We start from the raw sequence: 15,756 nt of genomic DNA, 5'->3' as shown, positions 1-15,756 counted from the left end.
TCAACTCTATTGGACCAAAGCACACCCAAGACATAGATGGAGAGAGTTACAAACAACTCACGGCAAATAGTTTCATGATGGATTTGCATCTTCAACTAATGCAATCTCAACACCGAGTAGCTGCTGTGCTTCTTGACAGATTGCAAGGTAGTGGTCATGAAAGAAAATCTCTGTTCTGAATCAATTGTCAACCAAATTTCAGTAGAGAAATCAATTTAATTTGCAAACTGTGTTCTTGTGGACTGTTTTTTCAGATAAGCTTCATTATTTTATTTTTTCATAGTTCCCTGGTTAATATCAATATTTTTCATTATTGATTTGCATTTTGCATACCAAGTCAGTTAGTAAACTTCTACAGGAGGTTTAATTATTTGTCTGAATTAAAGTAAATTAATAATAATTTGTTAAGGCAATTGAGTGAACATTTATTGGATGCCTACCAAGACCCAGGCACTATATTAGGCACCAAATAAGAAAGCTTCTACTTTTGAGCTTCTAGATAAGCAAACCAGTTATAACATTTGAGGCTAATTAAGTGTTGTAGTAGAGGTGGGCTTAGCGTGTTACAGGCATGTAGAAGTATTTGTATCAGGCAAGAAAATCAGGAATGACTTTCTGAAAGGAGCGATAGTTGACCAGAAAGCAGTAAAAGTTACTTATATGAAGAAGGTAGAGAAAGTGGCATTTGTGGTAGAGAAAATAGCATTTAGAAGATGGAAGACGATAACTCCACAGTGCAGTTTAGGAACTCCTGGAATTGTCTTATGGCTGGAGTGAAGAGCACATGTGGGGAAATGACAGCAAAGCCAAGAGAGGTTGGGCACAGTGACTGAAGGGCTAAGGGATTTATACTTAATCCTAGAAACTAGTGAAAAACTGAGCAAGATGTCTGCCAGCAGTGTCAGAGGATAGATGAACTGCATCTAAGTTGTGGGTTGTGATTGCCTCATGACGAGGTAAGGACGTCAAATCAAGAGTCAGTGCACTGTAGTTTCTATCTTTCCTCCTCCTTCATCTCTGTTCCTATCTTTGGTGAACCACCCCAGTTACATACCAGGTGATGATGGACAACCCCCATTATGTACCAGGATCAACAACTGGAACAGTTCATGTTTTAGCTGAAATTCTTGAGAGTGGCCCCGATTTTATTGGCCACACCTAGGAGAGAGTGGTACTCATGTGGGAGCCAGAGCTCTTGCAGGGACCATGGACGAAATAGCTTCTCTCGAAAGTTGGCTGTGGGCAGAGATTTCACAGCTTATTGGTATTTAGGACTCACTATCTGTACTACATAACATGTCAGGTAAAGTGAACAAAAGTAGGCTAGACCTTATTTGTCAATCTTCAAGATGATTTTATGTAAGATGAAATACAAAATCAAATATTTTATAATTTGGAAAGTCTTCTGTTCTGAAGTATACTGTGGCAATCAAAAGAGGATATGATAATAAAACTGCATCAGAGTAGATTTATTTGAGGTTTTATTTATTAATGAGAAAAGATTACATATGATAGAGTAATCAATATTTGCATTACTTTGTAATGTGTAATAAATATTTCTTGTCTTTGACACAAACCCAATTGTAATGATAGTCTTTTTATTCAGTTTTGCAGACTCCAACACTTAGCAAAAATGTTTCAACCAAAGGTCCAGGAAAACTAAAACGATCTGGAGACTGTGATTGTTTTACAGGTAATTAAAACTGGGGTAACTGGTATTTCCACAAAATTTGAAAGATAATTTCTATTTTGCCTTTTTGGTAAACTATTTGTTTGCTTTTGCAGAATCAAGTGTAATGAATAAAATAAAGAAGAATAAACTATCTAAAGCAATTTACTTAATGGAGAAAGCACTTTTAATATTTGAGAAAGATGTAACCTCTACATCTTCATGGAAACTTTTGAGGGTAGGATTATTTCTTTCCTTCCTTTAGTCCTGATATACAACTTCTGTTATAATGAATGATTTATTTCCTTTTCTTAAAAATAATGTGTTTCCCTTAACATTCAGTTATCAACTTTTGTAGTCCAGCCTTAACAGGGGAAATAATATATGCCTCTAGTACTGAACACTCCTGAAATAGGATGGTCTGTGGGAACTCTATACAACCTACATGGGAAACTAAATAATATCAGAAGACTCAAAATGAGGGAAATTAGAGTACTGAAGTGACACTGGGCCAGTACACTAGTACATTTTTTAACTATGGGATTAAATTGCTTAAAGCCCATTGGCTCAAGTACTTGCTCTCTCAGATGGATATTGCTAATTTTTAGACCAATTCCTTGTTGATACCTTTAATCAGATCTCATCCTGGCATGGAAATTGTTTTGTCTTCTTGCTGATTGATTTTATGTTGAGCTTACAGTTTAACTTCCTGGCAGCAATCATGTTTCAAATTATGGGATCTTTCTTTTTGCCTATATAAAACCCACAAAAGTTAATTGCACTGACTAAGTGAATAGCATGTGAAGATGCAGAGAATAATGCTACAAGTGGCTTGGGTAATCAAAGAAGGAAAAAGTAGGTCAAAGCTTGAGGGATGGATATGAAGTTAAGAAGGGATGAAGAGAGAAAATTTAGCATATTGGTATGCTAAAAAACAAGGGCCAGAACAAAGAGAAATTGAAAATGTAAGAGGGAGAGGTTAATACACAGAGCAAAGTCCTAGAGAACAGGGAAGAGAATGAGATTAAAAGCACAGACAAAGGATTCATCTTCAGTGGAGGGTGGGCTGCAGGGAAGACACCTCATCATCCTTTAATACAGAGGGAAAGAGGACAGCTGTAGATATAAAAAGTTTGTTGATGTGAAGTTGGAGCCTTCTAAGATCAATAATCTGATAAAGTAGGAGATAAAGATATCTGCCATCAACAGAGGGTAAGGAACGAAGATGATTGGAGAATGGAAGGAATGGAGGAGGGAGGTGACTTCAAGTAAAAGGACTGGCTAGGGTAAATAAATTTAGTTAAGGTTGGAGACCATAAAGTTTTAGGCGTCCTGCCTCTATATGGAGGTGTGATATTATGATAGTATCTTGATACACTATTCTTAGTAGTAATGATGGCGAAATTATTTGCAACAGCAGAGATTTGTACAGATTTGGATTTTTTTTGAATGAGGATTTGGGTTAAAAATTCATGGCATTAAAAATGTATGTGCAGAAGTGATACTATCAAGGTATATGAAGACTTGGTGACTACAGAAATATTAAGAGAGTGAATGTCTCTATGAGGTCATGTCAGGGACCAGAAAATGCATCTGAAAGAGGTAGAAGGATGGTGTTTGAGGTTAGAAAGTAGTGTAGTAGAATTTAAGATTTCTGATATGTATCATTTCCTGGTTAACTTTCTGTCCATCAGTTCATCCAACCAACAAATAATTTTGAATGCCTGTGATCCATTCAGCAATTTTTTACTGAGAGTTCACTAGGTATCTGGTAATTTATGGAGTGCAGGGGAAATTTTTTTTATTCAACAAATATTGATTGATTGCCATCTCTTTGTGAATTTGTAAGTATAGAAATCCAGCCTATGGGAGAAGAGATAGAAAAATAGGTAATTATGGGTCCATTTTACAGGTGCTTTAATTGTAAGAGTGCTAGGGGAATCCAACAGGAGAGTACCTAACTCAAAAGTGGGGAATGTTTAAGGTAACATCCAGGAGATGTGAGGGTGAATTCTAAAAGAGAGATGATGTGAAGTTAAATACTAAAATAATTCTGAGTTTCCTGAGAAAGAGGAGGGCCAAAGGGGGAAAGGACATTTCTATGCCTAGAAAGGTCATAGAGTGCTTATAGTTTGATGGGCCTAGAGTATGTCTTCAGTGTGACTGGAACAGGAAGATGTGGGGGGAAAGGGTGGTAACACATGAGACCAGAGAAGAAGTGCAGACGAGCTCATAAGACTTTTTTTTTTTGAGACAGTCTCACTTTATCACCCTTGGTAGAGTTCTGCGGCATCACAGCTCACAGCAACCTCCAACTCTTGGGCTAAGTGATTCTCTTGCCTCAGCCTCCCAAGTAGCTGGGACCACAGGTGCCCACCACAATGCCTGGCTCTTTTTTTGTTGGAGTCTGCATTGTTTAGCAAGCCCAGGTTGGGCTGGAACCCACCAACCTCAGTGTATGTGGCCAGTGCCCTACTCACTGAGCTATGGATGCTGCCCCATAAGAAGTTTTTTCATGCCTGTATAAGAATTTTAGCTAGACAAGTGGTTTCCCTGTTTAAGGTGGAGAAGTCTGTCCTGGCATGGTAGGGAAGAGCTTCATTAAGTTGGAATTTTCAGTATTTGGAGGAGGGAGTTGGTAGTGGTGTTGGGTATTGAGCTGATAAAGCCAGTCAGGGTTCTGACCTTTGTTGGAAGACGGCTGGGCACTTTCAGACCCTTTTGCTTAGCAGAGGCTTCTGTGGTTATTTGCTACTATCTAGTGCTTGGACATTGTTACTTCAGTCCTATTTCTATGGCAAACAAATCCTGTCTTTCTTTTAGAAATACTGCTCTCAGTTGAGTCAAATCCCAGTTATGTATTTTCGTTGTAATTGCCATTATAGTCTTAGCCATAAATTCTTTGCCTATGCCAATATCTAGAAGGGTTTTTTCTTATACTTTCTTCTAGAGTTCTTTTGGTTTCATCTCTTACGTTTAAATCTTCTATACATCTTGAGTAAATTTTTGTGAGTAGTGAGAGGTAGGGTTCCTGTTTCATTCTTCTGCATGTGGCTAACCATTTTTCCCAGCACAACTTATCAATAGGGCTTCTTTTCCTCAGTGTGTATTGTTGTCTGCTTTGTCAAAGACCAGTTGGCTGTAGGTAGATTTTTTTTTTTTTGAGACAGAGTCTTACTCTGTTGCCTAGGTGTGAGTGCCATGGTGTCAGTCTAGCTCACAGCAACCTCAAAATCCTGGGTTCATGTGATCCTCCCACCTCAGCCTCCTGAGTAGCTGGAACTACAGGTGCTTGCCATAATACATGTCTAATTTTTTGTATTTTTAGTAGAGATGAGGTCCTGCTCTTGCTCAGGCTAGTCTTGAATTCCTGAGCTCAAAGAGTCTGCCTGCCTTAGCCTCCCAGAGTGATAGGATTATAGGTGTGAGCCACTGTGCCTCCCCCAGGTAGATGGTTTATGTGTGGGTTCTTTATTCTGTTCCATTGGTCTATGTCTCTATTTTTATACCGGTACCATGCTATTTTGGTTTCTATAGCCCTATAATATACTTTGAAGTCTGGTACTATTATGTCTAAAAAGCTTCTGCACAGCTAAGGAAATAATCAATAGGGCAAATAGACAACCTGTAGAATGGGAGAAAATATTCATAAATTTTGCATCTGGCAAAGGGTTAATATCCAGAATCTACAAAGAAGCAAATTTGCAAGAAAAAACCCAAATGACCCCACTAAAAAGTGGGCAAAATACATGTACAGCAATAAAAAAATTAAATTACCAATCATAAAAACAAGAAATATTCTTCTCAAGACTAATTTCGGGACCTCTCAAAGCCAGAAGAGAGTAAAACCTCTGGAATTTTCCTTTGGTTTTCTTATGACTAAGTTCTGCCTTAATGCCGCATTGGGAGCCCATCCTCTTGTCTGTCTCTTCCTCCCCACCACTGAGACTGGAGATGTGGGAAGTCTTATGTTTCCAGTACACATGTTTTCTTTCTATTATTTTTAGGTGAAATGATTTTAACTTCAAAAAAATTATGAGTGTGATGTCCTGTTAGGATAGACTCATGAAATACAGTTACAAGTTCTACTTTTTATGACAGGCCCTCCACAAGGATTTTCACCAACAAGGACCATGTTGAATATTTATTTAGAAATCCTGAAATCCTCCATAGCCACTTCTGTTCCTCAGAGGTTGTTTTTATCCAAGTGTTAAGGCTTAATGATCAGTCCTCAGAGTACTCTGCTAAACAACGATGGTATGGATGTTATGGCTCAAATAATTGCCAAACTTTCTTTCTTTAAAGAAGACAAATAAATTTCTTTCCCTTGGCAGTCATTTTCAACTGGGGTGTATTACAGAATGTTTAATAATATCATGATCCTGCAATAAAATTATCCCCAAATCAGTAATTGATGTGTCACCTGATATCATAAAAAGGTTTGAAAAGCCTGGGTTTCTTCAGAATGTAAGTAATTCATGCTCTGTTCAGGTTTTTAAAAATTTCCTGACTCCGTGGATTCAAATAATCTAATCAAATGTCTGTTTATTTCTAATCAACTGAAGTGAACCAACTTGTTGTGGTGAATGAGGGAAAAACCTTTAATAATAGCCTGCTGGCTTTCCAAATGAGATGACTGGCTTTTTCCCTTGATTATGGGGGTTAAATTTTTCAGTTTTCCTGTTTTGGTTATTTGACCCCGGAAATCGACTTTGGCTCTTTACACGTTATACCATAGGTTTGCTTTAAAGGATTGCACCCAGACCAATACTGGCTGTTTTTGATCTACTTCTTATCAAATATAGTACTCATCATGTTGTTGCTTTTAGTCCACTTCAGAGCCCACCAGCTGAACATTCAGCATCTTTGCAGATGAAATTTTCATTGGAAAGAGGCAGAAGTGCTCCTCAATACAAGTGCCTAGAGTTTCAAGGGCAGCATTGATTACTGCTGTTTTCTGTTCAGGATCCATTTTCCCTCCCAAATGACACCTTTTGAGGTTGTTTTTCTTCCCCATTAAACATAGTCAGGTGAAGACTAGTGATGCCCCCAAGGCCAACTGATTGTCCTTCTTGGAATCTGTATCTTTGTAGAGAGATACAAAGACCAAGATGGTTTTATTCATCCCAGGGTATAAAATGATTGACAAGGAAAAGAAGTTTGTCTTCTTGAAGGAAAGAAAGTTTGTCACCTCATTCATTCCAGGGCTTGTGTCCTGACCAGAGTATTAACGGCTGCATTCTGAAGACCATCCTACCTCTCTGGGGTTGCTTTGGTCTCAGCCTGGTTTTGCAGTTATTTCTGTTGCAAAGAAACTAAATTGTTGCATCTACTTTTCTCCTGATACTATTTGTTAGAAACTAAGTAAATCTATAGCTGAGATGATTTTAGCAATTCCAAATTCCACTAATAAGGTCTCAACTGTAAGCAAAAAGTATTATGGTTTAAGCACATTATTTGTTATAACTGATGCAGAATCTAATTGTAAGGTCCCATTTTGAAACTAGAACTAATGAAGAAGCCCGGGGCTACTACAAGTTCTAATAACTCCTGGCTTTAATATTTCCTGAATTTACATCTTGATGTCCCCTAAATACCAGTCTATTAACTATGTCAGCAGTAACTGGACTTAATTATTTTTCTTGTTTTGTAGCATTTCAGTCAAATCAATTTCATTTGCTTTTTGGTGGAAGGAAAAGGGAAGGATATCAACTATTTTTCTCAGCTCTTTTTAATTATGCTGTGCTGAATTCTTCCTTACAAAAGAGCAGACTCTTTCTAATTCTGATTCCCTCCTAAGAGGTTATGTTTTCAAAACCAGGCCTCAAAATACTGACAGAAGATTTAGCATATTTATTAATATGCTTTATTTGGTTAAGGCAGGAATATATGTATTTTCTATTTCAATAGATTTAGGCAGTATAAGTGCTGTTTTGTTACATGGATATGTTTTTTTCCTCCTTTTAAGTGTTTTAAGGGTATGGAATAGGAAATTTCATCTAGGTTGCCTTTTCACGTTTCTTTTAACTTAGCTTTGTTCTGAGACAAAATAGCAAGTGGTTAGAATCATAAAGGCCTTGGACTAAAGTTCTCCTGTAGACTTAAGTCAAGGTATTTATGCTTTCTTAGATTTTAATTACTTCATCTTTAAAGGGGGGGTCTACGAAAGATTCAATGCAATGATGCATATAAAATGCTTAGTATTTGTAACAGACTAAGCAGTCAATAAATGTTAATCATTGTTATTATCGTCACCCTTTCCCTTTAAGCACTCTGGAACCTTCTGCTGTGTCATATCAGAACAGTTACTATTACTACTCTTTCTCTTTAACTACTTTTGGACATTCTATCTGAACTACTTTTGAGAGCTTTATATTTTTCTATCAGACTGAGCATTTCTTTCTGTTTTCTCTTTCATTTGCCCTATAAACTGTGTATTTTATTCTCAACAATATTCCTTCCCAGTGTTCTTTTCATTTTCTTCTGCTATATGTATTATAATGCTGAGAACTCAGAATATACCTCAGGGAGGTCTATTAGATAAGCAGTAAGTACAGCACTTTATCATTCCAGTCTTGCGATCACTGTTTACATATGTCTTGATCATGCCTCAAGATTACATTACATCTTTCCATTTGTCTTTTGTGGCATTGTGGGTGTCAAGCCTGTGCCAGATGTATTTAGCATCAATCTGTCCTCATGAGCATTGTGTAACTTCTGAAGAGAGGCAGATCTTATTTTCTGTAATGGAAACTATAGGCAGAGAAATTTACATTCAGACAAAATACTTAAGATTGCCCTGTTTTGGTGTGGTGCATTGCAGTACACATCGCCATTTAAAGACCATCCAGAAAACTTATTTCCCTCGAGAGTTGGTATGGAAGTCCCATTCTGTTAAGGTGTCTTGGTCTTTTTGTGTGGTAGGGAAAGGCTCATTTCCTCTTTCAAGTTCAATTATATTTCTTATTTTCCAGGCACTGTGCTAGACCAGTGGAGGATGTGAGTATATATAGTATATATGTTCCATTATCTGATACATCATGGAAAACCTCCTTCTTCTTGATCTGTAATTAGAGAAGGTTTGTTTAGATTTTGCAATTATAATACCTTTGTATTCTAAGGTATTGCTGTTACAGGTAACATTCAAGTTCATGTTGATAACACTTTTTCACAATTTTGTTAAGTTGTTTCCATGATAATTTTTCCTTCCTGATTTTTTGGGGGGCTTCCTTTCCTTCTCTTTTCTAGTTGAGGAACCCTCCTTAAAAATCCCTGGTCACTTTCTCAAAAATGGAATCTTCTTAGCAGCTCAATGAATTGGCTCACTAAGTTAGGATTCTGATTAGCATTGAGATTTTCCTTGAGTTCTGTTATAGAATTTATCTAAATCAAGGACTTTGTAATAGACTTTTCTTTTGTTACTTTTCACTTAAAACTATGTCAGCCTATTTTAAATTGGGTCATGGGATCTGAATTAGGGTTCTACAGTTAAAATTGATGAAGACAACATCAGAACATTTAACATTTTAAATATGCTATCTTAAAATGCTTTATGGTAAAGACCACCCTCCTCTGTCATAATTTCATGTCTTTCATTCCGAACACACTGATTTCACCTGAAGAGATAAATAAAGCACTGTCCTTGCCACCAAGACACTCATTGTTTAGAAGATGTGAACACTCATGTACATATGTAATATGTCACATAATACTTGCTAAAATAAAGACATTATGAAATGAGGAGAATGGAGCATTTAAACATGGGACTATTTCAGAAGATGCAGTGGAGATGATGTTTGAAAGGATCATGAAGCAGAGAAAAGGACATAAGATCCTCTAGGAGGAGGGAACTGCATGGATAAAGACTCAGAGGAATGAAAAAGTAGAGCACTATTAGGGAGTGGGTGTAAGTTTCTCTTTTGTAGTTTCAGAGTTTAGGGCTAGATGAAGAGTAAAAAGGGAGGAAAGTCTAGAAAATATGGTTGTGATCAGAATGAAAAGGACTACAGAGCAAGTATTGGAGGAGCCACCAAAAGGCGAGAAGAATTGGACGTTGAAGAGACTAGAGGGAAGCTAAGAGAAAGGCAGGAATGAAGGGAGATTTGCTCATCTGAATCACTGGCTCCCAGGCCTTGCCATCCTTCAGAATTTTCCCTGGCAGTTCTGGAGAGTACAGATATTCAAGCCCCACCTTCATTGGTGTGCAGAGAGAAGATGCAAGAGTCAAGTCAGGAGATGCTAATATCCAGCAGGTTCCCTAGAGCAGGAACTACCAAGGCAAATTTTGGAATTTAATGTGCGGAGCCCAAGATGGTTGGCTAGTCAATTTGGATGGGTTCTAAGGCAGTCTGCACTAGTATCCGGGCCAGCGGGCCTGCTCTGCTAGTGTATTTTACAGGATTTGAACATAGTCCAGAGGAAAAAGTGACTCCTCTGGACTATGTTTCAGGCCATTGGTCCCCTTTTTTGTGTTCAATAATTTTTACTTGGGTGATTTTACCTATTTTTTTTTAATGTAACCTGAAATGTAGCCTGTAATGCAATTGTAGGCACATTACCATTTATTTTTATTATTTTTTGAGACAGAGTCTCACTATGTTGCTCTCAGTGAAGTGCTGTGACATTACTGCTCAAAGCAAACTCAAACTCTTGGGCTTAAGTGATTTTCTTGCCTCAGCTTCCCAAGTAGCTGGGACTACAGGTGCCTGCCATAACCACATTACCATTTAATGTTCAAAATATAAATATCTTTTATTTCTCTTCTGCTCAATTAGGAATCTCTTCCCTCCAAGTATTTTCACAGTTATCTGGGGAATCCACCTACCTTTTCTGGTTCCGTCATTTTCTCCATCAAGGCTCTCATGTGTTGCTGCCTTCTAGGAAGTTCTTTTCTGGGCACATTTGTCCTCTCAGGGAACTGGGGCTGCTCTGTTGTCTGGAAGCGGGTGGAGGGGTGCATGAGCCTGTGCATAGCCCTGGGCTGGTTGTATCCTGTGCGCCCACCTGGCACTGCTTATGTCTTGGCTCACTCAGTGTCTTTCATGACACAGCTTCCTTAAAATCTGGCCTGATCCTTTTTTCTATCCATTTGCTACAGTTTTTTTCCCCCTCACTTTGGTTGAACAAATGAAAAAGTGTAGACAAGTAGAGGGGACAAGTGCCATCCTATCTCTTTGACTAATTGATCCATTCATTCAGTGATTCATCAGTTACACTGAGCACCTATTACTATGTGCATGTAAATGAGCTTTTGGACTAAATAACTGGCACATAGGCTTAGAGACATGGTTACCCTATAAGGTATCCCTTCCCACATGAAGGAACATTTGTCTTTGCACATGGCTAAGATTCTCAACCTGTATATACAGAAGTATTTCCCAGGGTCTCCTGGCACAGAACAAGTGGAATTAAAAAAAAGTTTTATCATCACAGATACCGCACAACTAATGATTTTAGACCTTAATGTTAACCATTTCCAGTACAAAATAAAAACAAAATGTTAATTCAGTTTAGGCAAAGCTTCATTATTTTAGGATAAAGTCTATGACATCATAGTTTTATAATATCCACTCCCACAGGGCGTGTGTACTCACTCAGCTTTAAACATCCCATTGATGTATACCCAGATCGTATCTCTAGCCTGTCTTACCCTCGCTTTTGAGCTTGAGGTCCAGATTTCCAAATAGAAACTTTGAATCTTCTTTTATATCTTCTGTAGGGGGAAATAGCAGAAATTCTGTGTCACAGTAAAATGTGTTTGAAATTTGGACTCCAGAATTTCTTCTCCTGTATTTGCTAAATTGGCTAGAACTTCCAGAATAAGATGGAATGGAGGCAATATGTCTTTTTCTGGATTTTATTGATAATTTTATTAGCACTAAGTACTATTTCATACTATTTCTATTAGTAACATTTTTGAATATTGACTAAAATTAATATTTTTTAAATGATGCTAAAAAGAATGTTCATAGTTTATTGAGTTTTTTATGAAATCAGTAATGAAGGTTAAAAAATGTTCAAATATCTTTTTGGTGACTGAACACTGTGATCATATTTTTTCTCACTTGATTTATGGATATACTAAATTATAGCCATATGCTTTTTAAATTATCCTTGCATTTCTTGGAAAAAGACAATATGATTACATCCTGTTATTTCTTTAATATATTTTAGAGTCAATGTATTTGCATTTTATTTAGGATGTTTGTATTTATATTGGTAAGCTGATTGCTCTGTGTCATTTTTTGATTTTGTCATTAAAATTATAATAATTTTATAAAATTATTTGAGAAGATAACTACTTTTCTATAAAGTTGGAAATGTTTAACTGGTATAGGAGTTACCACTTTCTTGAGATTTTAAGATATTTTGTTTATGAAATTATTGGACCTGACACTTCCATGTGAACCCTTTCTAGTTTCTTCCATCATTATTCCTATCTTCAAGTTTCCTGCTTCTTGAGTCAGTTTGCTAATTTTGTATTTTCATCCCTAATGACTAATGGACATTGTTTCATATGCTTTATTGGTTATTTGTATGTTTCTTTGGAGATAGGTCTTTTCAAAGTCTTTGTTCATTTTTAAATGGGGTTATTTACTTTTATATTATTGAGTTAACAGTTTTTAAAATATGCTGAATACAAGTCCTTTATCAAACATCTGATTTGTAAATATTTTCTCCCATTCTAAGTAGGTTGTTTATCACTGTCTTGGTAGTATCCTTCGAAACACAAAGGTGTTCATATTAATGAATTCTAATTTACGTACTTTTTATTTTGTCAGTGTGCTTTTGGTGTTGCATCTAAGAAACCATTGCTTAGCTTAAGGTCATAAAGATTTTTCCTATGTTTTCTCCTAAAAATTTTATAATTTAGCTCTTACATGTAGTTGGGTCTATGATTCATTTTGAGGTAATATTTGTCTATGATATGAAGCAGGAGTCCAACTTAATTCCTTAGCGTGTAGTTGCCCATGCTGTGTCAGCATCATTTGCTGAGAAAAGACTATTCTTTCTCCTTCATCCATTTAATTTTAATCTTTACATGGTTTTTTGCTTGGAGCTTAGTAAGAGAGTCTTTTTACCTTTTAATTTAATTTAACTCATTTACATGTATTATTATTGCTTTACTTTTAGATGTTATTTAGGTATAATTGTTATGTTTCCTTTTGGATTTGTGTGTTCTCTCTCTGAATATAACCTTTTAAAAAAGTGATGCTGACTTGGTCTTTGTGGTGCCCAGCTCCGTCCTGAGGCTGTCTAGGGAACCTGTGCTGATCACCTTATTAGCATAATCTCAAGTATTCTGGAAAGCAGTTCCTTTGGAATGCCAAAAGACAGTTCTACCAATCAGAAACTTCTGTGGGTTTTAGGAGCTCTGTGACAGGAGCTGGGACAAACACCGAATATATTTATTATACTATGCAGGTAAATGTTCAAATAATCAGCTAAACAATAGGAAGAAGTGGTGATGGCGGGGGGACTGCTATTTTTCTTCTAACGAACCACAGTGGAGCTATGAATCCTTAAACTAGGAGCATGGTGAATTTTGATAAGTAAAGAAAAGGGGAAAACCCCCCCTAAAAACACTTTGCCTTTTCTTTAAGTTTACAGAATGTGTTTTTATCTTCTTATTTCTTCGTGTTGATAATAAGAAACTCTCAATTATATTCATTTCACGAACCACGTATACCAATAGTTTCATTATCTGAGACTCACACCTCAAGCTGAATTAAGGGCAGGCATATAGTTCATCAGTATGAATGCAGATGATTGTGTTATGAAATTTTTAAGGACAATGAAATATATGGTAGATATTCAGAGTTTGATTTAAAATGCAATGTCCCATATTAATGTATGATAATAATGGTAAACATAGTAGACATAGAAATATGATGCCATTGGTGATCATGCTTAGCCTTATTTAGTGGCCATCTTTTACTTTTACAAAGTCATTCAAAAACTAATCTCACACACATGCACATGCTCACACACACACACACACACACACACCCCTCTGAGGTTCAAGAAGCTGGCTATAGAAAGATTATGTTGCTTAACTCCACCAGAATTCTGCAAATATAAATTAAGTTAAAGCTCTTAAAATATATTTTTCTATTTTCATATTTCATTACAGGAAGCATATTCTTTAATCGAGAAGACTGAAGCAGAACAAAATGCCCTACATTCTTATCAGAAATATTTGGAAAGCTCAAAGAGAAAGAAAAGCAAAATCCCTCCTCCACCCATCCTGTTATCCCGAACTCATTGTTCTGTGACACTCAAACCTGCTCCTTTTATTTCGGATGTCAGGGTATGTTGTCCATTATGATCTTAGCCCCATCCAAAGCAACATGAGCACTTTTATGTCTACAATGGTTGACACTTTAATTACTTTTAGGACCTGAACAGTCTTATTTCTAAGCATGGAGCACTGGGTTAGTATTGTATGTCTTACTATACTTAGTTTCTGTGTTACATTTTGCCCTTTATGGTATGCTCTGTGTAGTATTGCTATACTCAAATACATTGCTCTGGGGCGCAGCAGAAATACATGTCCCTCTAAGTATCTTTGTCACCAGGACACAGTCATATGCTGAAGTCCTAGTACCCTCAAGGTGGCCTGTCTTGAAGTGGATTGGCCATTTGAAGAGAATAAAAGTTACTCTCAAGGCCATGACAAAGATGAGGTAGCAGAGTGTGGAAATTTGGGGGTGACGAATCTAGAGGTTTTGTCCAAAGTTCTTCCAAATAAACTAAAAGCAATTAATGTGTATTTTTTTTTCAATGCAAAGGGCAATTCCAATTATACTATAAATCATAAATCTTTGTGTATTTATTAAAGGATGAGTTTTTTCTACCTTCCCTAATACCTTGGAACTTGGCTTCAATGTGACTAAAACTTGAGATTTCCTCATAAGAATTTGGTTCTATGTAATTTATGTTTTAAATTCTGTATTTCCCTCTTTTAGATGATCAACACTATGCTCCTTGATGTTATATAAAAGTAACAAATTTAATAAATGTAATCTTTGATTCTCTTTAGGATGTTCTGTTTGAATTTACATCAACTTAGTTTGGTGGAAGGAATGTAGGCCTTGAAGTCAGACAGATTTAGGATTAAAATTCTAACTCTGCTGTTTACGAGCAGTATGACCTTACAAAAGTGAAATACATTTTCGGAGATGTTATTTCCCCCCCTTTTCATTTGTAAGCTCTGTTTACTGTGAAAATTAAGTGAGATGATGCATACAATATTCTTCGCATATGAACAGATGTCTCTCCACTCCTAACATTAAACTTATGTAGTAAAGTTCACTTAACACAAGTCATCAAGTTATAGACTGTGAATGTTATTTGATGATATTTTTCATAATGTCTGTCCAGTGAGCACTTATTGACTATCTGTAATTTGTCAAGCTCTGTGTGAGGTTATTGAGGTATAAAGATAAACATGAACAGAGCGTTGGTCTATTCTTTGAGGAGCTTTGGAAGAATGGAAGATGAGCATCAGTGAGGAGTTATGCCACCTTCACGGTGCTTTGTAACTGGGGGAATAGAAGTAACATTCATCTTCCACCCGTGTTATAATAAATGCATTATTGCTATTGCTAGAAGTTTTAAAGTTCATCTTTGTATTTTTTGAATCTGTTTAATAAAAGAGCTTCACTGACTTTAGAAAATTAGTACAGAACCAAGATTGGATGATTTAGTAGGAAGTTTTGTTTTTATTCAAATATTTTGGTTTCTTTAAACAAAGTCTTAATTTTTATGTATTTTAATTTGATGTCTAATTTATTTTATTTCATAATTCTTATAAGATATAAGAGTTCCATATTTGACCTGTAGTTTTAGGACTTATTAATTAGCCTGTTCTAGTCTATTTTATTATGCATTTGTTGTATCATACGGAGAATTCCAGAAAATCATCACCAGCTGTTACCTTCTTACCAGCACTAGATGGTGCTGTGGGCTTAAAGAAGTTTTCTGGTTTGACACTTCAGCCATCTTTTGTCTTCTCAAAATCTTTTATTAAGACATTCATTTCATTAAAATCTGTTTTTATAGTTGAAAATGCTGATGTTATTTAT

General features: G+C 36.3%; 1 protein-coding gene across 1 annotated transcript in view; it reads left to right on the top strand.

Moving 5' to 3' along the window:
• CFAP54 (cilia and flagella associated protein 54) overlaps window positions 1–15,756 on the top strand; it is a 301,384-nt gene that overhangs the window by 71,102 nt on the left and 214,526 nt on the right. The window contains exons 17-20 of the mRNA XM_012814149.2: window positions 21–147; window positions 1,607–1,693; window positions 1,786–1,907; window positions 13,803–13,979. Of these exons, the coding sequence (XP_012669603.2) occupies window positions 21–147; window positions 1,607–1,693; window positions 1,786–1,907; window positions 13,803–13,979 (513 nt within the window). The remainder of the gene's footprint in view (window positions 1–20; window positions 148–1,606; window positions 1,694–1,785; window positions 1,908–13,802; window positions 13,980–15,756) is intronic.

Source organism: Otolemur garnettii, unplaced genomic scaffold, assembly GCF_000181295.1.
Source record: "Otolemur garnettii isolate 467f Iridium unplaced genomic scaffold, OtoGar3 scaffold00007, whole genome shotgun sequence".
NCBI classification, from domain to species: Eukaryota; Metazoa; Chordata; class Mammalia; order Primates; family Galagidae; genus Otolemur; species Otolemur garnettii.
Note: the sequence above shows the minus strand (reverse complement) of the source record. Positions and strands in the feature narration are given on the sequence as shown.